Here is a 24,888-nt window from a genome sequence, read left to right as displayed (position 1 = left end):
CCAAACGCCAGTACCACCAGCCTCCAACATGGGAGATGAAAACCCAGGCAGAAGTCACAGGCCATAAGCACAGGCAAGCCAAACATCTCCCTCCCTATATGGCGAAGGAGAGGGTAAAAGACTTGACCGTCTAACTACACTACCTAATAAGGGAAAAAACCTCTATATGATGAGGACCAAAAAATCTCTTAAATTAAACAATAAGCTAAAGCAAGATATGCATAAATAAAAAAATGTCATCTTTAATGAGAATACACAATAGTAAAAATCAATAAAGGGAACACCGACTGTCATGCGAATGTTTATATAAAAGCAAATGAAGATGAATAAAAACAAATGAAGGTGAATAAAATGAGTAAGAAAGATGAAAAATAAAGTGAAAAATCAAAATAATAAATTGAGTAAATATGGTGTCTACTAAACTAAGTAAAAGTGCAAAAACATACCTAAAATACCAAAAGTACTTATTATGCAGAATTGTGCATTTCAGAATAATAATAATTTTATTAGATTGCATAAATATGTATTATTAAATTAATGATATGTTAAAGGTACTTTATGTACTGCCAAGTGACTTAATTCATATAAATACATCATAATTCTTAGTACATTATATTTTGTATTGGTTATCTGAATCTGAATGTATCAGAGTAGAAGTATAAAGTAATATGAAATGGAAATACTTAAGAAAGTACAAGTACCTCAAGCAGTGGTGCAAAGTAAATGTACATTCTGCTGCTGCTTGTGTTATAATATATATTTATTTGCTCGGAATCTTAGAGTTTTATCCCATTGTCACCCCTGGTTATGTATTTAACACTCAGTATGTTGACATCTCATAACTTAAAACAAGTATTTTTACTGTGATCCTCATTTATTTGCTCTGTGTTCAGGATGAATGAGGCAGTTACTCGTTTTTATATAATTTTATCTGTCAGCCACAGACAGGAAGGAATATTCTGATGAGACCATCAGCAGCAACAGGGAGGATTCAATTTAACGTCTGCAGCCTTGATGTGAAGTGTGCCCACTGCTGCACCCTTAAAATATTGTTCTGGTTGTAAAAATATCACAATAAGTGGTTTGTTTCTTGTCCTATGTAAACACATGATCCTCAAATACAAGAACTGAAGAAAGGATGTTATTTTAAATTTTCTGACATGTTAGAAATGTATCACAATATAAAACAACATTTAATATGTTGCTGTGTTTTATCATCCCACATGAATCAGTAGTTTCAATGCCTGTTTACTGACAAGTAAATACACACAGGTAAATGCCTCTATACACAGAGAGGTAGAAATAGTGATAACAAAATTTAACCAAAAAGATTTAATAAAAAAATAATAATAAATTTGAATTAATTAACAATTACAATAACAATAATAATAAATTAAATGTTACAAAAAAGAAATAAAAAAAAAAGATTAAAAATATGAAATAAAATCAGTGTAGAAATTTAGTAAAAAATACATTGTTAAAAAATGGTAAAAATGAACAATCCAATCAATTTATTTGTCACACAAAAATATGATACAGTAAATAAAGTATGAAAGAAAACTAACAGTACATGCCATACAATTTTTTTAATTTAATTTTCGCACTATATAAATAAAGTTTATTATGTTATATATTATGACATGTAGCAATAAAATAATTAAATGTATGTTTCATACTATTTAACCGCATTTATTGAGACATGTTCACACAATAACACATTTATTCCTTTTTAATTTCAGTTTGCTTGGACTTAAGAAATGATGTAAAATGAGATCCCTACAAAAGACATAGAAGACGACTCTCAATGACTCATTTCTTTAGTTTATCGTTAAAACTTGCAGAAAATTGTTCCCTTAAACAGAATTCGAGCTAAAATTATTAGTTGATTAACATAAAGATAATAGGCAGCTGAGCATGTTTTTTTTTCTCCACAATCTTATTGATGTATTGTCAACTAAATGATTAATTTATTAAAAAGATAATCGCCGAATTAATCAGTAATGAAAAATGTCATTAGTTGCAGGGTTTTGAATTTAAGTGTTTAGTTTAGATTGACTTTTTAGTACTTTTAGTACCCGTTTAACGTAGTAAAGAAAATACAGGTTTAGTCACTTAAATCATTGCTTTATTATCTTGTAAAGACTTTTGGTGTACATGTACAAATCTGCAGCTGCTTTCTCAGAGGGAAGTGAGTTCATGTTTGCAGGCAGTGATTAACAGTCTTTATTCTTAGAATTTTCCTCACACAGCACACAGACTCACACCCTCACTGCTGCATGTTAAAACATCAGTGCAAACCACTGATTAAAATGTTACACAATGTGACTTTAGAAACCTCTCCTGCCTGTGTTGCAATGGACTTTCCACCCTGTCGTTCCCCATCTGTTATTGTACTTAACGCCTTGTAACCTTTTCCACATTGAATCACATCCACTCTCTTCTTTTTTGCTCAAAAATACTCAAATCTCCTCATTTAGTCTTTATATTTTTCTTGCATGTCTCTGTTATACAATCTGTGTATAATAATAATCATTACTAAGCCAGGGGGGTTTTGACCTCTTCAGCTGCTGTTTCTGGTGACTTCAGCACTTAGATTTTCTAATAAATTAATATGTAAATAAATCAACACATTTAAAAGAAATAACTGAAAACATGAAAGGGAAATTAAATAGAAAATAAATAAATGTAAAATAAATAAATAAATTAATAAATAAATAAAAGAGAAAATTAGATAAAAATAAATAAATGTAAAAAAATAAAAAGAAGTAACTGAAAACATAAAAGGGAGAATTAAATAGAAAATAAATAAATGTAAAAAAAAATAAATAAAAGACAAAATTAGATAAAAATAAATAAATGTAAAAATAAATAAATAAAGGGGAAAATTAAGTAGGAAATTAAATAAATAGGGAAATTAATAGGTAAATCAATACAGAAGCAAATTAAAACAGACATTAATTTATGTTACATCTGATCAATTCATTCATGCCTACTTATAGTAGATTATTTTAGTACATTTAATTGCAAATTGATTTATTGCATAATTAATACTTAAGAACTTCTGATACGTAAAGTATATTTTGTCATATTTTTATTTAAGTAAGATTCTGAATGCAGGACTTTTACCTGTAACAAATTATTCTCCTCTGTGGTATTACTACTTTTATCTCAGTAAAAGATCTGAGTACTTCATCCACTGCTGTATAAATTATTAGTTGATTGTAATTTGTACTAAGAATCTGAATTTGCAAAGTAACTAAATGTATCAAATAAGTGTAGTGGCGTAAAAAGTTCAGTGCATACCTCTGAGATGTAGTGGAGTGGAAGTATTAATTATCATAAAATGGAAATACTCATGTTAAGTACAGATACCTCAGATACTGGAGTGCAGTGTGCACCTGAGCTAATGTTAAAACCAGAGGACAAGAAGGCAATAACAAATCAAGTGACTTGTCTGTATTATCACCTCAGCTGTTGTTGCTGAGTCAGCAGGGCAGTGAGTTGATAGGGGGCAAAAAAGTTCAGCCAATGTCAACCTGGTAAACTGGGACAAGTGTGTTTACTGGAAGACATTAGTGATGAAAGCATAAAATGACCAGAAGCTACTTTGTTTGTTCATTCATGTATCATATACCCACAGATACTATTATTATTATTGGGTTATTTGGTTGGATTATTCAAATGTTTTGCTCTCTCCCTGTTTAGGTATGGTGGTTCCTGAAAAGAAAAGCAGAGTAAAAGTCACCAAAAGGCCAAAAAGGAGGAGGAGCAGTAGTGAATCAGAGAGCAGCGACGTCGGCCAGACTAAGCAGATAAAGATGGAGGAAGTGACCTCGCAGCTGGTGAGTATTTACTTAATCAAAGTATGTCAATTTTATGACACTTTATACTTCTGCTCCTCTACATCTCCACCACATTTATCTGACGCCAATACACTTATTCTATACAGTATACGCTACATGCTTATCATCATCATAGTTTACTGTTTAAGTATACAAAAAAAAAAACATACGTTACCATTTTATACCAACAGAAAATGATACAAACTGCAACTTTGGAAAGACACTAGCTGATTAAACTTCACATAAAAAAGTCTAGGTTTTATTTGAGCAGTTTCACCACCATCCACAGTTTTTTTTACATTTTTTTTTCCAGCTACTCCATCTCCTCTGTGCATTGCATTGTGGGAGAAGGAGCGCATCAACAGGACTCCCTAAAAACTTGGTATTTCACTCAGGGGTGATACCTTAGATCCTGCGTCATGTAGAGTGATGTGTGCTTGATGCGCATTGTCATCGGCAAGCATTGGATCGTCTTGTCACTTTTGGCTAAGCTAGCAAAACCATAACCCATAAAGTTGTTTATTAATCTAATCTTTGCTTGAACCCCAAGATTAAACCAACAGAGGACCTTACTAGAGATGTACCGATACCACTTTTTCCTTCCCGATACCGATTCCAATCCCTGAACCTTAGGTATCTGCCAATACCGAGTACCGATCCAATACCAGCGCGTAAAATAAAAATGGATGGGATATGAATTATTGTATGTCTCAACTCCTAAAACTCTATGTAAAATATTAAGAAATAAATACATTATAGTAGAATGAATGCCATAAAACTTTTTTTTTTTTTTTTTTAATCATTACCCAGTGTTGACACAGATCAAGACACAGGTTAAAGTGCAGCCACACAATTTGGTAAAAAAGACATTTTAAAGGCTACAGTAGAATGCTTTTTAAACTCCGCTCTGTTTCCGTTTCATTTGCCTGTAGCGTGCGTATGCGTAATGACGTGAGGCATTACGTGGTATCGGATTGGTCATAGGCTCTACTTGCCGATACCCGATACCGCATTTTAGGCAGTATCGGATGCATTTCCGATAGTCCACTGGTATCAGTATAACTCTAGACCTTACACCTAGCTGTAACTTTAAACAAGAATGATTTTCTTTTTTTCTGGCAATCATCAATTTACAAATATTCAGTTAGATTTTTGCTCACAGCTCAGTTTACATGTAAACAGGTGTGAGACCAAATTACAAATTATAGGAAACCATGGACAGTATATTCTGTGTGCCCTCATACTTGTGTATTCAGTCTACCTAATTTTCCAAACTTTACAATTAAAACAAGCCTATACTTTGCCACACAGTCCAACTTCCCATTTTCATCAAGCCAAAATAGTTTAGGAGCTTTGTTCAGCATTCTTACAAAGCTATATGCAAGTTATCATATGAAGTATGAATGTGCACTCAGCTGAGGGGGACTGAGTTGGTTACAGAGCTTGTTGAAGCGTGCACTAATATGTCCTGCAAAACCACACTACTGGGGTGAAATACAAAGTATTTAGGATGTCCAGTGCATCGGCAATATGCAGTCAGTATGCGTATAATTTGGATGTGAGACACGACAAAGGTTTTTGCCTTTTAGCATGTTAGCGTGCTACAGTATGGAGTAAGGAAGCTCAGTAAGGAAGCTGAGAGACTGTCAAGATGTGAGCCATATGTTCTTGAGGGATTCCTATCCAAGTGTTCACATGTTTAAGTTGACATTGAGACAAAAGTTATTAGGTATAATAAGGTAGCTTACTGCCTTTTTGAACATTTGTGAGCTGAAGGTGTCATCCACCTGCTGTTGACATGTCTCAGTGAGATTTCATAAGAACTGCAATCTCTGTGATTCTCAGTGTGTCGAAGAGGCTCTGCTGTGGAGCGAAACCCCCGCCCAGACGGATGAATACACACAGCACACCACCACCACACAGAGAGAGGGTGAGTTCGGCTGCATCGTTTTACAGCAGGCACTGATTGTGTGGTCGATAACAGAGTCGATCAATACAGCTTAAGAGTCTGACATGCTTTCCTTTTCTAGATATGAACTCCTTGACTTCATGTCAGATCTGTACAGGATAAATTAATGGGATTTTTTGTGAAATTACAATCTGAAATTCCACACTTCATGTAGATATAGAAGTGACAGAGAGGTGTATCTGTACGTGACGTGTAATTGGTTCTTTCTTGACCTTAAACACTAACTAACCAGCCATCTAACTCAACTGACTTCACTCATATAAAGGAGATTTGCCATAGCTACTTGCAGAATAATGACTGCCATGGAGAAGACATGTTGCTTTTAGGTTTTTGAAAATCCATTTTTAATGCAAACCACCTTATGGAAATTACAAATTACTTTCTTCCCTAAAAGGACAAGTTTTTTGCTTTGTCTAAGACAAGCTCTACATGTGTATGGCGATTACAGAAACCGTATTTCATCAGCTAAATTACTCCTGGAGGACCCCACTTTATTCGTCACGAATTCACACAGTGACATATGACAGTTTCAGATGGGGATGAATCGCTGAGGTAGCAGAGCAGCCAAATATTCAAAATAACCCCATCCAAAGTCTGGCTAAGACTGCTACTCAGCACAACAACAGTAAAATAAGTTACCCAAAATAAGGGGAGAGATCTAATTACTGACCTGCTGGATGTATGTCAGTATTCACACTGACAAGGTTTCTACAGTGCATGATATCATGATGCCCAATTACCTGCATAACCTGATTTCTCTGTGTAACCCAGTTTCATGATCCCATGGTTGTGAGTCATTGTTTACATTTGGTATCAACCCAAAAAACAAACTCTGACATTATTCTAAATAAACCAACTGATCTATCCTGTCTAATTTCTCTCTCTCTCTCTCTCTCTCTCTCTGCAGTGGTTGATGAGATCAGGTTAGACGTACGGATCGAGGAAAGCGTCCCTGCTCCCACAGGAGGTATTCAACTTACAAACATTTACTGGTTCTTCTGTAAAAATGCACATAACAGATTTTTTTTTTTAACAGAGTATAATGCCTTATAAATGCTGGACCATTTTCCAACTTGCTTTTATAATAACATTTAGACTGTTGTTTTGTTTGTTTTTGACACTGGTTAAATACTATAACTACATTATTTTACCTTTTATTTTGAATACAATAGAAAGCTTTTACTGTCACTTTATAGAATACAACAATAAAAAGACACAGGAACAAAAACACAACAACTTCAAGAAAAATGAACATCACCAGCTGACAACACAGCTTCTAGAATAACAAATTGAAATGAATAAATACATGTAAATTTGCACTAGGATAAGAGTATTTATTGCACTTGAATTAATATCATTGCACTAAAATACAAGTCATTTTTTGCACCAGAATAAATGTAATTATTGCAATATAATAAAAGTTATGTTTTACACTAAAATAAATGTAATTATTGTAATATAAAAAAAGTAATTTTTGCACTAGAATAAAATTAAGTTTTGCATTAGAATAAATTTAGTTATTGCAATATAATGAAAGCAATTATTGCACTAGAATAAATTACATTTTTGCACTACAATAAAATTTAATTATTGGAATATGATAAATATAATTATTGCACTAGAATAAATTTAATAATTGCACTAGTATGAATGTAATTATTGCAATACAGTCCATGTAATTATTGCACTAGAATAACTGTTATTATTGCACACGATTCAGTAGGTTGAAAGTTAAAGCATCTGTTAATTTACCTAAACCTGACTACTCATGCTTTAATCCTCCCCCGTCTCTGTTCCTGTCTCTCCAGTCCAGGAATACTTCAATGTGGTGGTTCATTATTTAGGACAGGAGGTCCTCAAACGTCAAATCCAAAACAGCGACGTCAGGATAATGTACTTACCTTCCTCTCCTGTTCCACCGACGCCGGCCGCCCTGAAGGGCAGGTTTCCTCGCATCCTGCTGCCTGAGCCGCCCTCCACGCTGCCGGCCGGTCCGGAGCTGCAGGCTCTGTTCACCCTGCTGCCCTTCATGGAGAAAGGAGTGGTGCTGACCACCATGTCTGGGGGAGTTTATGGTAAAAGGTTCTGCCAGGGGCGGGTCTTCTGGACAGGGCCGCACACGACCACACCGGGGCTGCACAAGATGGAGAGAAACACAGAGCCAGTGTTGCTCTTCAGTAAAGAGATCTTCAAGCGAGGTGAGTTTGATCTCTGGCTCGACCTCTAACACCTCACTGAGACACTGAACATTCACGTAATTCATGTGACCCAAAGTCTTTAAGGTGATTAAATTTAGGTTAAAGCCAGGTTACTTGATTAATTAAATCCAGTGTATGTAAACATGACAATTTGAATTCAATTTCAAAGAACAGTCTGAAGAAAACAGAACAATTTTTAACATATATATTTAATATACAGTTTAAACATTTAGTTGATTTAAATTTAAATTTATGAACAGAAACTAATGGCAGCTTAAGTGATTCATTATTACAGTCAGTCATTTTTCAAGATAAAAATTGAAAGTATTCTGTCGAAGGTGCAGCTTCTCAATTGTTTGTCAGATATGATCACAAACTAAATACATATTTAAATGAAACTAGATTCAACTTTATTTTCATGTCACAGAGTACTGACAATGACATGCAGTTTAGCATCTAACTAAAAGTGTAAAAGAAGTAAAGTTCAGAGTAATGTATATATGTATAGCAGTAATATAAATAATAACTTATCTAAGTAAGGTAGATATGAATAAGCTAGATATATACAGTATGAATGTTTGGAGTTTTGGACTGTTGTATCTAAAACACAGAATTTGATTAACCCACTTTGGTTTCTGGAAAATTTCAAAAGGCATTTTTTTAGTGTTTTCTGACATTACATAGACGAAAATTGAGAAATTAAATCAATAATTAAATTAATCTTCAGTTACAACCCCGAATAGCTTGTGTACATCCCAAATCTAACCTCAAACCAGTAAATCTGTTTAAAAAAATATATGTGGCCAAAAACTGAATCTAGTCCTAGTACAGTAAAATTCATTGTGTAACTTTAATTTTCCCTCATAATCAGATTTGGATCACTTCCGTGCAAACGGTGGCGAGCCTCCTGAGTGTGGCGTCACTCTGTGTTTTGGAGAAGAGCTGAGTAACACTGAAGACCCATCTGGAAAACTCATCATAGTTAAGGTAAATGTAAGTGTATTTTAGAAGATTATTTCTTCATGTATTTATAACTGGTATGATCACCACAATGAGGCTTTTGATTGAAATAGGGCTTTCAGCACCTGGGAGATGAATTTTTATATTTTCACATTTTCTGATTAAGACTCAAAGTGGCATGTTTTCGTCAAATAAATCATATTGAAAGGAAGTTTACACTGCACTCAAATGTTATAGCAACTTATTACTTAAAATTATTGTTAATTATTACTTACAAAAATAGTAATTATTGTTATTTTCTTAAGAAGTATTATAAATTATTACTCACTAAAACTATTTTTGACTTATTTATTACTTAAAACTATTGTGTATAAATCATTTCTCAAAAATAGTTAATTATGAAGTAATTAAGATTTACTTAAAAATATTTACATTTACTTGAAAATATTATATAATTATTAAGAATAAAAGTATTGGTAATTATTAGTTAAATCTATTAACTAATTATGAAATTAGTTATTTCTTACCTAAAGGTATTATTATTTAAAAATATTGGAATCAATTATTATTTAAGACTATTTAATTATTACTTAAAAATACTTATTACTGTTATTTACTTGAATTAATTAGTATTTACTTAAAAAAATTCTTAACTAATTGTTAATTATTACTTACTTGAAAAGTATTCATTACTTAATTGAAACTATCAAAAAAGTATATTTTTTACTTAAAACTACTGTTTAAAACTACTGTTAATAATTACTAACAAAAATACTACTTATTATTTTCTTAAACACTATTATAAATTATTACACGCTAAAAACTATTATTAACTAATCATTAATTAAAGGTATTTTTTATTAATCATTGCTTAAAACTATTGTTGATCAATTATGACTTAGTTAAAACTAAATATTTTCTTCAAAGTATTGGTAATTATTATTTACTAAAAAGTATTATCTATTAATTATTACTTAAATGTAATTGTTACAGTAATTGTTACTTAGTTTTATTGATTAGTACTTCTTTAAAACTATTATCAATTAAAAGTTACCTTTCTAAAACTATAATTTCTTTATAGTTATACATTACACATAACTATTATTAATTGCTCCCTGACAACGTTTTGCATTGGCTGCAAAACATTTGTACACCTCTGAATCACAAACAATATTCATGATATTTTCTTTCATGTAAATTTCATTACACTCATTTTAAATCTTTAAGTCTTGCTCTTAAGTCATCAAGTGATTGATCCCAAAATTGATGTTATTGTTACAAGCTGTTTTTTTAAGCTCTCAATACAATTAAGGTAAAACATAATTAATAATGATGATAATTATAATAAAATAATATTGTTACCTGCTCGTCCCTGTGCTCTCCTCTGCAGATCACCTTCTCATGGGCAGAGCAGCAGGTCCAGGACGCGCAGTGCTTCTTTCAGTCCATCAACTTCCTCCAGTCATTGGCCAACGAGTCTCCAAAGGGAGAAATAACTCTGAACCTGGTCACCGTGCCTCAACCGGACTCTGAAGCAGTTACCCTCGTGACAATCTGAGCACTTTGTCCAACGTGGGGGGGGGGTTGTTCATTCCAAAGTAAGAGACAAGCCCATTCTTTCAAAATAAGAGTAACCGGGCTGAGTGATATTTCAACATCACTGTAAATCTATCTTCTAAAATACACCAAATTAAAACCACTGATTCATTACAGAGTCAGATTTCTGACTAGTATTTGTGGCAAGTGTATATTTTCCTATCGCCCAGCCCTAACAGACAGGATAAAACAAGTCTCACAGCACTTACGAAAATACTTTTTGAGACTGGATCTACAGATGAAGTGGCATCTTTTGACCCTGAAAATGTATAATGAACTTTTTTGGGATGGACTTTTGACTCCTTACAGCCTTTGTAGAGATTGGTTGGTGAACTGGAAGCACTACATGTAAGCCTACACTGAGAACTTTTGCAACAATTAGTCAGCTGACAGAATTAATCGGCAACCACTTTGATAGTCAGTTACTTCTGTCAGTCGTTTAAACATTCTCTAAACATTCTTCAGCCTCTCAAATTTGAAGATCTGCATTTCTTTCTTTGTCATATATGACATTAACTTTAATATCTTCAGGTTTTTGACTGTTAGTGGAAAAATTGTCACTTTCTTCAATGTACTTGTTTTTTTTACTTAACATTTTATAGACCAAACAATGAATTGATTCTGAAAATAATCACTAGTTGCAGCTCTAGTCGTCTTCCTTCCTTGAAAATGTGATCTTACTTCTGCGATTATGGCTGCACGTGTTATTCTCCTAAGCAAATGATGTCATGTGTTTATACTACAGCACTATAAAAACTTTGTTCCTTGGTCTTGTTAAGCGTTTAGATGTCAATTATTATTGTAATATAAAAGGGAAACACACCGTCATGAAAGTAGTTGTAGCTATATTAAAAACAAAATAATTATCATTATCATAATCATTTTTATATTTTTAATGTATCCTTTTACTCAAACTCTGAGGTTAGTTCTTTGTCATGTCGGACATTGATACATTTACAAATGTGGACTGAAGGTTGTTTTTTAATAGAATATAAAAAAAGATGTTTCACACTGTTCACACTGAGACTTTGGGGGACTCTTAAAGGAAAAAAATCAAACCTTCTTTACTCCTGCTCTACTGTCAGAAATCATTCAGCTAGGCCATTGAGTGCAATTTTATTATGGGTTATGTGAGAAAGTTATGAAATTTACAAGAGTGGAAACAGGTTACCTCGACCTCTAAGAGAGAACGAGTGACTCTGGGTTAGTATTTTCAGAGTTACAAATTCTTAAAGACATTTGAAATGTTTTAAAATATTTTACTGGCATCACTGTGTATAGGTAAGGGGCAAACAAAAGTACAAAACCTACATTTCAGTACAGAAGTCCTGCAATAAATTCAGTCTGCTGAAGCTCAGGATATTTGGTTTTTGTCGAGGCTCTCAGACGCATCTATACAACTTGTTGGTCATTTTTTAAAAGGTGGTAATTTGGCGTTTACATGCAAATATGGTGCTAAGTGTGTGTTTGAGCATGCAACACTGTTCCTCTTTCCTAATGCAGTTAACACTGAGCAAAAGTTGACATGATTTATGAGAATTCATATATAAAATGTACAAGAGTTGCTATGGTAACATTTTACTTTAACCCCCTTTTCAGCATTAATTACCATTTAATAAACTACTTTTAACAAACTATAATGTGGCTGTATGCAGCTATAAAGGACGTTTTTAAGGGTTTATTCATGTAGAATGTTTATCAACAATCATTACTTTTCCTGAGAAGACATTTTATATTATTACATATACTGTCCTTTACTATACTGTCATTGATTATCTATTTATACAGCAGCTGCCACTTATGGGTGCCCACAGGAGAAGTTAAAGTTGTTGAAAGAAATACATAAATAAACACTTCTGCTTACAACTAAATTATAGCGCAATATAAATTTAAACTTTTATATACTGCTCAGAAATGATCAGCAAAATAAAGTCTTACCCCATTTTTTGTGCATTTTTCTATTAATCACTTTTGTTTTAATAAGCATTTCTGGTTTTTCCACTTGATCAGCTAATCAGGATATCATGCATTCAAACCTGAATCACCTGACAGTCTGACAGAAAACAAACATTTTGAGCTTCAACAAATCTGTATTTACTGCAGAACTTTTGTATTGTAAGGCATTTCTGTTATTTGTCCACTCCCTGGAGCTTGTTATGTACACAGAAATAACAATAAAAAGCAACAAAAAGACAATACAGGATCAAAAGTACCACAGGTGCATTGAAATAGTGTCAAAAGGTGTATTTAAGGTGATTTTTTCCTTTAAATCAGCAGCGTGTTGGGCTGGACCACAAGGCACACTCTGAGGAGGGGGTGGATGACTGTGGAGATCTACCAAGCTGTACATATATTTGTTATTTATGCATGTTCTATGTCATGTCCCTGTTCAGTCAAGAAAAGGCATTAAAAATAAACCTAATCTCTGTGTGTTTGTGTCAGGTTATAAAAGTCACATGATGTCGGGTGAGAACATAAATAAATCTGAGCTCTACTACAAACTGATGCTACTTCTCAGTCTAGATGTTCCCGTTGGCCGGTGAGGTGAGCTCGGCTATTTTGATGTTCAGTTTCTGGTTGGTCCAGTCCTTTGTAATGTCGTCCAAGTGGCTGTCAAAATCCACCAGTAGTGTGTGATCACCTGACTCCAGCATCTGACTGGCTATCGCCCGAGTCTCCTCCCACTGTCTCAGCATTATCCTGAACACAGTGAAAAATAACATAAATAAAAAAAGGACAAAGGGCAATGTTAAAGGGAAGGTTTGGATCTTGTGAAGTGGGGTTGTGTGAGGTACTTAACCATAGTCAGTGTATTACATAGAGTAGTTTGGAGAAGTAGCAGGAGCGCCACCATGGAAGCTAAGCAATGTGCTGCTGTGGAGGAGTTGGCAACAAAATGTATTTTAGCCACCTAATAAAATCTATTGGAGTGTATGCTAAATTTAGAATATTTTCACTACTTTACCTTGCAGTCAAACAGCCCTTTCCAACAGGAAACTGAAGTTAATATACCAAGCAGCCTCCAAATACCCCATACAACCCCACGATCCCCCAGGATCCAAACTATCCCTTTAATGTAGTGTTCTGGTCTTTGATTAGGGCAAGCAAGAATTAAAAATTATGCCTGATGTTGACTTATTTTGTATGTACCAGGGAAGATTTAAAGGATTGGGCCATTTTGTGAAGAAAAAAAAGATCAAAAATATGTTTATAAATTAATTTTACATTTAAAAACTAAAACTAATGAATCAATTAAATTTCAATTACAGAGAAAACAAACCCAGTTTTCGTGGGGATCTTATACTACATGAACGAATCAAGCACTAGGAAGTTGGAAGGTGGAGTCTGTTTACAGCCCGAGAGGTTGAACTCATGACAAAAATGTCAGCTGTCACTTACATGTGTTTGTCTTTGAGCATCCATCTTGAATCTTTACGCTCGTACATCACAATGGGAGGAACCCGATAATCTGGTGACATCTTACCGCCATCAAGCTGTGGAGCAAAACAGAGAACATATTCAATAAATGTATGAAACTCATGACTAATCCATTTTTTAATTTATACAATATCAAAACGTGTGTGTGTGTGTGTGTGTGTGTGTGTCTCTAACACTTGGGGGTTAGTAATGTCATTGTGTTACCTTATTCTTGTTTTATTTCTTTTGGATTTAGTTAGTGTCATTTTCTATTCATGTATTAATTCATCTATTTGCACTGTACTCTAAATTGTACTAAATATTACGTTGTTACTAATCTTACTGTCATTATTACTACTTTTGTTACTTGTATTTTATTTTTGTACAAATCTATAATTTTGGAAAATCTGCAAAGTAAACTGTCAATAGCAAGATGCACCCCCCTTTGATAAAACTAGTTATCAAAATCAAAAAGAGCAAATGAAAATTATTAGGAAATTGAAGGCCTGTAAAATAACCTTGTTTTATTGCCCAACAAAATAATAAAAGAAAATATCAACAGTGACATTTCAAGTGACATTCATTTAAACTGCTTACCAAGAAAAACTTTCTCCGTTTCAAGTGATACTAAATCGAGAAATCCAAGAATAACTTAAACTTACTTAACTGACTCATCACTAGATAGTTTCATCACTACTGTAGCGTCTTCTTGTCTCTACTAGCAAACAGGCGAAGGGATTGTTAAACAAACTGCTTTACTTATTCTTACCATTAACAAAACTGCGTTGTCAAACTGCTCAGAAATCTTATCAGCTATCTTCAGTGCACATGGTGTCGGGCTGTTGGGTTCAAAAGATTAAAACAGATTAAATAAAACGTTAGAAAGGTTAACATTTTACTAAAATACTCAACCAAAAGAATGAAAAATTTGAGGAAACATCTCATAAAAGATGTAGTATAGCTGAAATAAGCGGGGGTTTGGAGAGGCATCATGGACAGGAAACTAACCTGCTATCTGAAACGCAGGCATTGGCTTGATAGTATCCAACTATCCTCTGCTGAGTCTGTGAACACCACACATCCACCTGAAACGAGAACAGACCGTCATTCTCAAATTAGGCTCATATTTGGGCAGATTTAGGTGAATCTTCCTGGGGCTTTTTTTAATGCAGGAAAACACATACGATTGGTCTTGTGGTGGCAAAACAACTACTTAATTAGGCTGTCTTTCTTGAGTTTTAATAAGCATTCATGAATGGAGTCACACACATACAGTACAGGCCAAAAGTTTGGACACACCTTCTCATTCAATGCGTTTTCTTTATTTTCATGACTATTTACATTGTAGATTCTCACTGAAGGCATCAAAACTATGAATGAACACATGTGGAGTTATGTACTTAACAAAAAAAGGTGAAATAACTGAAAACATGTTTTATATTCTAGTTTCTTCAAAATAGCCACCCTTTGCTCTGATTACTGCTTTGCACACTCTTGGCATTCTCTCCATGAGCTTCAAGAGGTAGTCACCTGAAATGGTTTTCCAACAGTCTTGAAGGAGTTCCCAGAGGTGTTTAGCACTTGTTGGCCCCTTTGCCTTCACTCTGCGGTCCAGCTCACCCCAAACCATCTCGATTGGGTTCAGGTCCGGTGACTGTGGAGGCCAGGTCATCTGCCGCAGCACTCCATCACTCTCCTTCTTGGTCAAATAGCCCTTACACAGCCTGGAGGTGTGTTTGGGGTCATTGTCCTGTTGAAAAATAAATGATCGTCCAACTAAACGCAAACGGGATGGGATGGCATGTCGCTGCAGGATGCTGTGGTAGCCATGCTGGTTCAGTGTGCCTTCAATTTTGAATAAATCCCCAACAGTGTCACCAGCAAAACACCCCCACACCATCACACCTCCTCCTCCATGCTTCACAGTGGGAACCAGGCATGTGAAATCCATCCGTTCACCTTTTCTGCGTCTCACAAAGACACGGCGGTTGGAATCAAAGATCTCAAATTTGGACTCATCAGACCAAAGCACAGATTTCCACTGGTCTAATGTCCATTCCTTGTGTTTCTTGGCCCAAACAAATCTCTTCTGCTTGTTGCCTCTCCTTAGCAGTGGTTTCCTAGCAGCTATTTGACCATAAAGGCCTGATTGGCGCAGTCTCCTCTTAACAGTTGTTCTAGAGATGGGTCTGCTGCTAGAACTCTGTGTGGCATTCATCTGGTCTCTGATCTGAGCTGCTGTTACCTTGCGATTTCTGAGGCTGGTGACTCGGATGAACTTATCCTCAGAAGCAGAGGTGACTCTTGGTCTTCCTTTCCTGGGTCGGTCCTCATGTGTGCCAGTTTCGTTGTAGCGCTTGATGGTTTTTGCGACTCCACTTGGGGACACATTTAAAGTTTTTGCAATTTTCCGGACTGACTGACCTTCATTTCTTAAAGTAATGATGGCCACTCGTTTTTCTTTAGTTAGCTGATTGGTTCTTGCCATAATATGAATTTTAACAGTTGTCCAATAGGGCTGTTGGCTGTGTATTAACCTGACTTCTGCACAACACAACTGATGGTCCCAACCCCATTGATAAAGCAAGAAATTCCACTAATTAACCCTGATAAGGCACACCTGTGAAGTGGAAACCATTTCAGGTGACTACCTCTTGAAGCTCATGGAGAGAATGCCAAGAGTGTGCAAAGCAGTAATCAGAGCAAAGGGTGGCTATTTTGAAGAAACTAGAATATAAAACATGTTTTCAGTTATTTCACCTTTTTTTGTTAAGTACATAACTCCACATGTGTTCATTCATAGTTTTGATGCCTTCAGTGAGAATCTACAATGTAAACAGTCATGAAAATAAAGAAAACGCATTGAATGAGAAGGTGTGTCCAAACTTTTGGCCTGTACTGTACAACTGCATGAACAGTCAGTCAGTGAGTGAGTGCCTAGATGTTCTTAAGCAATGCTATCTTTGTAGTTCCCAAAACACATGCATGTCAATAGTCAAAAGATATGGCACTCAGGTGGTTCTGCAGTAAGCATCCCTATGACACATCTCTTGAGGCTTACAAGGACACCTGATGTCCATTAGGCCCCTGCTGTATCTCACACTGCTGTCACAGTAGGGGTTAAATGCGCAATGCTTATTAGGTGAGAAGTTCAGTTTCATCAAAACAAGTAACCTTATACAACACATGCAGAATACACTATAGGTTAAATATGGTCAAATACCAGAATTTTCCATCACAGTCTTTTTAGGCAAGATGCTCTTTTTTTCATAAACTCTTGGATAAGGTACTATGTAAAAAATCTGTGTTTCTATTGTGGGTTTCAACTTACTGAATAAAGTTAGCACTTCCATCTTTGTCCACCAAACCCTCTCAGCCCTCATGCCTTGGTGTTTTATCTTGTTTCTCACACTGGTAGCTCCTTGTTTCACTTTAAACTGTATCATATAGTAATTACCTGGTTCACATTTGAGCCACAGAGCAAAGCATAACCTTTTCTAAATAATAAATTACATATAAGCTTATTTTCCTGCAGCTGTTTTGAAAGTATTGCAAGAATCTTGAAAGGCTCCTCTAACTTTAAAATTTCTGACTGAGTTTGTCACGGTTTTCTGTCCAGGAAGCCGGAAATTACATTTGCCATTTCTTTTTTTTTTTAAGATTTTTTGGGGGGCATTTTTAGCCTTTATTTGATAGGACAGACAAGTGTGAAAGGGGGGGAGAGAGAGAGTGAGTGACATGCAGCAAAGGGCCACAGGCTGGAGTCGAACCCGGGCCGCTGCGGCAACAGCCTTGTACATGGGGCGCCTGCTCTACCACCGACGCCCCACATTTGCCATTTCTACAGAGCAAATCTCTGCAGCCGGATTCCAAAATATGGTGGAAAGCCTTCACAGAAATGACATGCTCAGCCTCCACATATGAGAGTAATGTTCGCATGTCTACATACTTTGCACCAATGCAGTGTAGTTTAAACAACATTTTAACAATGAGTACTAAGTGAAAAGGATACTGGGATAAAGTATCATTCTCAGCAGGGAGATAAATCAGTCAATGAGTCAACGGCTGACTAGTAAATCAATGACAGATTACACCAACATCAAAAATATGTTTTGCACAGTTCTTTGCCATATATTTAAACATAATGACAGACAATAAAACCCGTACTTGTGAAATGAACAGCTATATATCAAACACGTTTACATAATGCAAACTGCCAGCAAAACATGCACCCTAAAATAAATACATTTTTAAAATTTGTTGCATTAGTTACATTTTAAAAAAGCTGTTACAGTAAGAACCAGAATAAGAAAACGCTGCACGTGCACTGGTGTGTTTACTGGCGTACACACAGGCACCTGTTTCAGAGACAACAGCAAAGAGAAATGTGAAAAGGAGCGAACGAATGAACAAGCAACCGGTAGCTTCCTGGACAACATGGCAACAGTTGCACTATTAGTATGTGTTTACCAAGAACATGGATAACATGGATTCAAATTCTGTAAAGTATGAGAAAAAACATAAACTACAAAGTATATTATTCAGTTACTGTAATAAGTAACTTTTCAACATTCTTTTATGTGACATTTTCATTATTAAGCTGACGTATAACTACATAGTATCTTAATTAATTTAATTTAAAGTGACTAAAAATGGCAACCATATTTTCAGTTTTGGCAACCAAAAGCTGAGGCCTGGTTTCCGGCCTTACAACACTTCCAAAAGTTAATGTTAAGCCCTGTGGTTTCTTATATATTGAATAGATCTAGGACACACATAAAAAATGGAGTTATTATTTGTATTAATTTAATTAAAAAAAAAGAAAACTGCCAAGTATACCAGCTAATGCATGTCTCAACATTGGCACAAATACCAAAGCATGATTCTGCAGAGAAACATAAGAAATGATAAGCAGTTTTGACAGACACCAAATATAATGTGGCTCATCACTATGTATTCTATTTGAGCAGTGTCCTTCTCACTGATTTCGCATTTAATCATTTATAATTAATTACAGAGCTTACTGCCAAAGACAGCTCAAGCTTTAGGCTTTGGGTTTCGAATTGCATACTTTTAGTAGGTACTGTACCGCACCTTAGGAAGTATGTACTGTTGCAGGCAGTATGCACACAATCAGGACATACCATTTCCTCATGACATTACACTCTGAACTTTGACCCTCTTGCTGATATATCTGTTACCTTGGCAATAAAATCAAAAAACGCCATTCGCTGAGCTCACCAGAGACAGAGGTCAACCTGGTTAACACTGCTGTTGTCTAATGTGTTTTTAACTTTTAAGTTATACTTGCATACATTTCTCTATCATTTATTTTCAGTTATGTCCTTTTGTTGTTGGTAATCGTTATGATTACTTTGTTGTTAAACAATTAATATTCCTATTATGACAATTCGACGGGCAATCAGTCACTTGATTGTGCTGTCATCTGTCATTGCCGCTCCTGACAGTTATCAATGAGCTGTCATGTGTCTGCGGCTAAGTTTATGTGGCGGATCTTCCACTGCGCAGAGGACTGTGGCTTAGAATAGCCAGAAAAGCATGCTGGCTTGCAGACTGCACAATGTGACCTGATGCAGTAGAACATTATGATATTATTGGCATACTGTATTTGACATATCATGTACTGATACCTACTAAATCTTTTCTGACACACTAAATAGTACATAGTATGGGTATACACAGAATGTTATGCAGTGAGTTTTGTCGGGAAATGAGTAAAACATTTTGAATTGTGTTACCATGAAAGGTATGATTTAGGGCTTACACATACCAGACTTTCAAGAAAACCTAACGCTGCACCACTGTCGAACCTCAGTCAGATTAGCTGATGCTCGGACGAGGATTCTGATCAGCTAAACTGAACCAATATGGTTAATATGGCTAATGTCGGCAGATGTCCTACCTGTGTGAGGGCCAGCTGAGTGATGGGAGCCAGGGGCAGGTGGGAGTGAAGCAGCGGGACGCAGTCTGTCACACAGACAGCACCGCCTGCTGAGCTGGACGACAAAAGGAGTCCGTTGATGCTGCACCGCGGAAAGAGGCAGGCGTGCAGGTACATCTTCACATAAGCCCGGCAGGACAGCTCCACCTCGCCCATGATGATTTACTGAGAGGACATAAAGACAAACGCACTGAAAACTGACTTCAAAACAACCCGGCAGAGGCTAAATGTACTGACGCATCACACGTTAACGACCACGACCATTTTCACACACATATAAAACAGGAGTCGTTAATATGTAATCCTAAAATGAGGGACAAAATCGGCCCAGAGGTTGTGTTTAAAACTGGAGGTGGCTCAATGGACATACATTAGCATTAGCATACTAGCAAACCAATCACAACTGAATTAACACTTACCTTTAGAGATATAAGATATAATATAGTAAGACTAGAGTGAACAACCGATTCCTGCTTTCAGATTTTCAAATATATTGGTTCATTTAGGTTTTCCTATCGTTTTGGAGGTTTTAGCAGCGCCGTAACAGCTAAGTGTCTCACTTGACAGCTAATTTCAAAAAGCGTCCGAATGGCTACTTCCGGTCCCACCCAGTAGAGTCAGAAGTAGTTATCTGATTGGTCGAAACGTCGAGGTTTTGAATTATCCTATTGGAAGACCAAAGTGCCAATCATTCGTCAGCCGCTGTGTGCACACTTTGCAGCAGTGTGCCCTCTAGTGGAGAGGATGTCGTCTGTAATATCAAATGTTGGTACAAGGGTAAAAACAGAACTGGCAAGAAATCGTATCATAAACTTCAGACCCTTTTCCAGTTAATAAAGCTTTTAGGGACGGTACTTAATTTGTCAGAGGGATGCTTTAGTGTGACTCTTTCTTGACCCTCCCCGAAGCTACAAATATTTTTCCTTAGGCCTCCCTGAGTGACGGAGAAAATGCATGACCTTCCCCCTCCATAAATAACTATATTCACAACAAATGTAGGTATTATATAATTTAAGAAACGGTCATGTTGCATATCAGCAACATATGCATATGACTGTCCTCCCAGATAAACATAGCAAAAATGGCAGCAGCAGCCTGAATATCTAACTTGGCACAGCAGTCATTTAGGGAAAAAAAAAAAACCTGATCGAAAGTTTAGTTGAAAAACCGAAATCCTTAAGTTGAGAAAACCTTTGTCATGTATGCAGGGGCACAGACTTTAACGGGCGTTTTTCCCCACAGGATATGTTTGGTGCAAAAATAGTTTCGTTTAGTTGACGTTTTAATTGAGACATAGATAAGCGATATGAAATACAAGTTTTATATATTGGAAAATTGAGTGTGAATTGAACTGAAAATTAAATGGCAATTTGTTCACTATGATAAACATGCAGCTCCATGTGGAATATTCATCCCTTAAACCAACTAACAAGTTGCTCCCCAGTGAGAAAGAAAAACTCCCTCTCATACCTAAAAACCTAATACCTTTAATTAAAGTAAATCAAAGAAAATCATAGAAAAGCACAATAAAATGCCACACTTATGGAAGGCATTAACCTTTTATTTTATTATGTCTTGACTTTTACATCTCTATATTCATTTGTACTCATTTGTGCTGCACTTTAATTTCCCCTCTGGGGATCAGTAAAGGCTTATGGTATGTTCTGCATGTTTGTTTTGAGAAACAAATGTGAAATGGTAAATGAAATGTGTGGCAACACATTATACCTGACAGCAAGGTACAACAATATCCCTTGAGTTCAGTCAATGGTGCTGTAAAGTTTACCTAATAGCTTTGTCCTGATAAATACCACATGTTGGCCTATAAGCCATGTGATTTGCAAGATTCAAACATGTGCTTCAAAGTTGGCATGAAATGGGCTGTTAGAAAAGCTGCAGAACTTCCATCTGGCACACAAGTCATGATGCCAGAAACCTTGGTCAACCAGATAGATATGATAGAAGCAAATTGCAACATTAACTGTTGCCCACAAGCCAAATTGAATTTAAATTTACCGACCACAAGAGGAAAAAAAAAAGACTAAAGATACAAGGTTTATTTTGACAAGTCAATACAATGGCTCAGTTGAAAGCAGTCTTTGAAGAACCTCTGTTATTGTGGTGGCTGCTCTGGATTTGATTGAAGTCCATAGCCATGCCCAGACCAATACCCAAGGTTGTTACCATAAACTCCAGTTGTGTCATATCTGAAAGAAATTCACGATGGACAGATTACTTACCAATGCTGCTAATGTAGCCAATACAACATGATCAGTTTACCTGTTTGAAGCCATTTGGCCGGGGCTAGTTGGGCGGGTAGCTAGGCACCTGTGGCTGAGGCTGCTTGGGCAGCTGTTGCTGAGGCCTCTTGGGCAGGTAGCTAGGCACCTGAAGCATCTATGACTGCTGAGGCACCTGGGGCTTCTGCTGCTTTGGCGGGTAGCTAGGCACCTGAAGCATCTATGACTGCTGAGGCACCTGGGGCTTCTGCTTCTTTGGCGGGTAGTTAGGCACCTGGGGCATCTGAGACTGCTGAGGCACCTGGGGCTGCTGCTGCTGCTGCTTGGGCAGGTAGCTAGACATCTGCAGCTGCTGCTGCTTGGGCGGGTGGCTTGGCACCTGGGGCATCTGCAGCTGCTGAGGCACCTGGGGCTGCTGCTGCTTGGGTGGGGAGCTAGGCACCTGAGGCATCTGCGGCTACTGCTGAGGCTGCTTGGGCAGGTAGCTAGGCACCTGGGGCATCCGCTGAAGCTGCTTGGGCAAATAGCTAGGCACCTGGGGCAACTGCGGCTGAGGCTGCTGCTGGGGTGGAACACCTGGGGCATCTGTGGCTGCTGGGGCAGGTAACTGGGCTGCTGGGGCATCTGTGGCATTTAAGGTTGAAACACCACCACCAAGTGGCAATTTACTTACATTGATGGGATGTTTAATGAATCAAACTGAGAAAGAATGAACATAATGATGACTGATTGTAATTTCAGAACAGCATATTTTTTATGTTGAATATATATTTAAAATCATCTCCTTAAAAAAACAGAAGGCATAATAGGCATAATAATAAAGTGACAATCTTTTGAAAGACATCGCAAAAAGTGTTAACTGTTACAACATCTCGGGTTAGAAAAGCTGATACAAGTGAGTGATGGTAGGTGCATTTTAAACCTGAATGAACTGAACTACTTACTGAGGCCCACAAACAGATCACTGGCTTGATGTGAAACTCATAGACTTTGGTAAAAGAAAGAAGAAAGAAGAAGAAAAAGGAGGTTAAAGGATACAAGGTACGTTTTTATTTCAGTTTGACAAGTCAAAGGATACAATGGATCAGTTGAAAGCAGTTTTTTAACGAACTTCTATTGTTGCGATGCCTGGCACAAAAAACATGGATCTGAGGAACAATCAGTATTTGAAAGCTTGAATTATGTGATTTCTGAATTTAAGTACATGCTGCCCATCACTGCTCTGACTTTGATTGAAGTCCTTTGCTATATCCCTACAAATACCCAAGGTTATATCCAGACACCTGTGACTGTTGAGTATAGCTGGATGAATACTGGATTTCTAATACAGATTGATAGTTTGTAGTTCAGAGTCATTGTAGTAACTGGGTAATAGTGGTATGTTGTAGCGACTTGCCTTATTTGCATTTGATGTTGAACCACCACCACCGAATGGCACAGTGCTCCATGAAGATCCGTCTCCAGTGTTAAAGCCACTTGAATCTGGTCAACTGGCACTTCAGTATCTCCAGTCTTCTCTGCAGACCAGCAGGAGCTCCCATCCCACATTTCTGTCTTGATGGCTGAGTTTTAAAACTAGAGTGATGATACTGATATCATATGAAACAAGACCTTAAGAATCTAGAGGCACCAACCAGGTCATGTTGGCCAACACAAGATTACATTTTGGCCAGGAAGAAAAGGCACAGCCGATTCAAAGGGGTCCCTTGACCTCTCACCCCAAGGTATCTGACTGAAAGGGGATTGTATGGGTACCCATGAGCGCCCCCTTACAGACATGCCCACTTTATGCTAGTCCCACACAGTTTAAAACAAAAACCATGCCGTTTTTTTTTGCATGCAGTGTAAATGTGTTATTTTTCCCTTTTTTTAATATTTCTGCATACTGGGGTCCATAAACAGTCTTGGAATTATATAACTTAAACCCAAACTGAGACTTTTAACGATTGGATGAGCCCAAAGTTGTTCATGTGTGATGATGTTAGCCCTCATAGTTGCCATTTTATTATAGTAGGACCATTTTTATAAATGGACATCACTATATAAACTGACCTATCATGACCTCTAGGATAATCACAGCCTCGTGAATACTTACAGACACAAACAAGAGACCACAGGCATTCAGGACAAATGTTTTTCATGTGAAAGTAGGTTTTGGTAAAAAATTCTTTTTATAAATTTGTGTTATTGAATTTGTGCTCATTCAAAGGTAGTGTAACAAAGGACTAAATGACTTTAAAACTATTCATTTCTTTTTATAGTGTTGATTTCTGTGTGTTCCTGGCACAAAAGAAAAATAAACAATAAAAAAATCCAGAAACACCAACTTTTTTTATTGATACTGGTAATAAATGTGCAGTATACATCAACTGTTGAGCCACAGCAAATGACAGCAAATGTTATTTTTTTCGCCAAATGTGCTAGGACCACCACCACTGTTCTAACTGACATAGATGACAATCGGAAAAAAAGTGGGCCTATTTGTCATTGTGGAGAAAACTAAATGAAATTATTATTTGAAAGTTTAGATAATTAACTTTAGATATAAACTCAAAGAGAAAAATTAATCTCTGATGAAATATTCACAGGAAATTATCTGCTGAAAATTCCTCCATACTGCTTGTTTTACATAAACTTCCTGCAGATAATGTGTTCGCTATTTGGGTTAATTGTACAGTTTAACAGTTGTACAGCACTGTTATTG

The 24,888-nt window shown here is 36.3% G+C and overlaps 1 protein-coding gene, 1 long non-coding RNA gene and 1 pseudogene across 3 annotated transcripts in view; 1 reads left to right on the top strand and 2 right to left on the bottom strand.

The window, feature by feature from the left end:
• Positions 1-11,440, top strand: part of LOC117264766 (E3 ubiquitin-protein ligase RNF31-like) — a 42,018-nt pseudogene extending 30,578 nt beyond the window's left edge. Inside the window, exons 27-32 of the transcript XR_013488307.1 lie at positions 3,706-3,842; positions 5,688-5,772; positions 6,719-6,778; positions 7,620-8,009; positions 8,881-8,996; positions 10,360-11,440. The product of XR_013488307.1 is annotated as an E3 ubiquitin-protein ligase RNF31-like (transcript). The remainder of the gene's footprint in view (positions 1-3,705; positions 3,843-5,687; positions 5,773-6,718; positions 6,779-7,619; positions 8,010-8,880; positions 8,997-10,359) is intronic.
• Positions 11,441-11,810: 370 nt separating this feature from the next.
• On the bottom strand, positions 11,811-20,534 carry emc9 (ER membrane protein complex subunit 9). Its single transcript, XM_033638991.2, has 6 exons — positions 20,364-20,534; positions 19,906-20,109; positions 14,991-15,067; positions 14,752-14,821; positions 13,965-14,059; positions 11,811-13,265 (listed from the first exon to the last, which is right to left on the bottom strand). The coding sequence occupies exons 2-6, from the start codon at positions 20,098-20,100 to the stop codon at positions 13,085-13,087; spliced, it is 618 nt and encodes a 205-aa protein (XP_033494882.1). The 5' UTR covers positions 20,101-20,109; positions 20,364-20,534; the 3' UTR covers positions 11,811-13,084.
• A 1,031-nt stretch (positions 20,535-21,565) lies between these two features.
• LOC117264996 (uncharacterized) lies at positions 21,566-23,702 on the bottom strand. The gene is made up of 3 exons (XR_004502375.2): positions 23,129-23,702; positions 22,225-22,808; positions 21,566-22,151 (listed from the first exon to the last, which is right to left on the bottom strand). It is a non-coding gene; the product is annotated as an uncharacterized LOC117264996 (long non-coding RNA).
• Positions 23,703-24,888: the final 1,186 nt, after the last annotated feature.

Source organism: Epinephelus lanceolatus, chromosome 20, assembly GCF_041903045.1.
Source record: "Epinephelus lanceolatus isolate andai-2023 chromosome 20, ASM4190304v1, whole genome shotgun sequence".
NCBI classification, from domain to species: Eukaryota; Metazoa; Chordata; class Actinopteri; order Perciformes; family Serranidae; genus Epinephelus; species Epinephelus lanceolatus.
The sequence above is the reverse complement of the archived record's forward strand: the minus strand, read 5'-3'. Positions and strand labels throughout refer to the sequence as shown.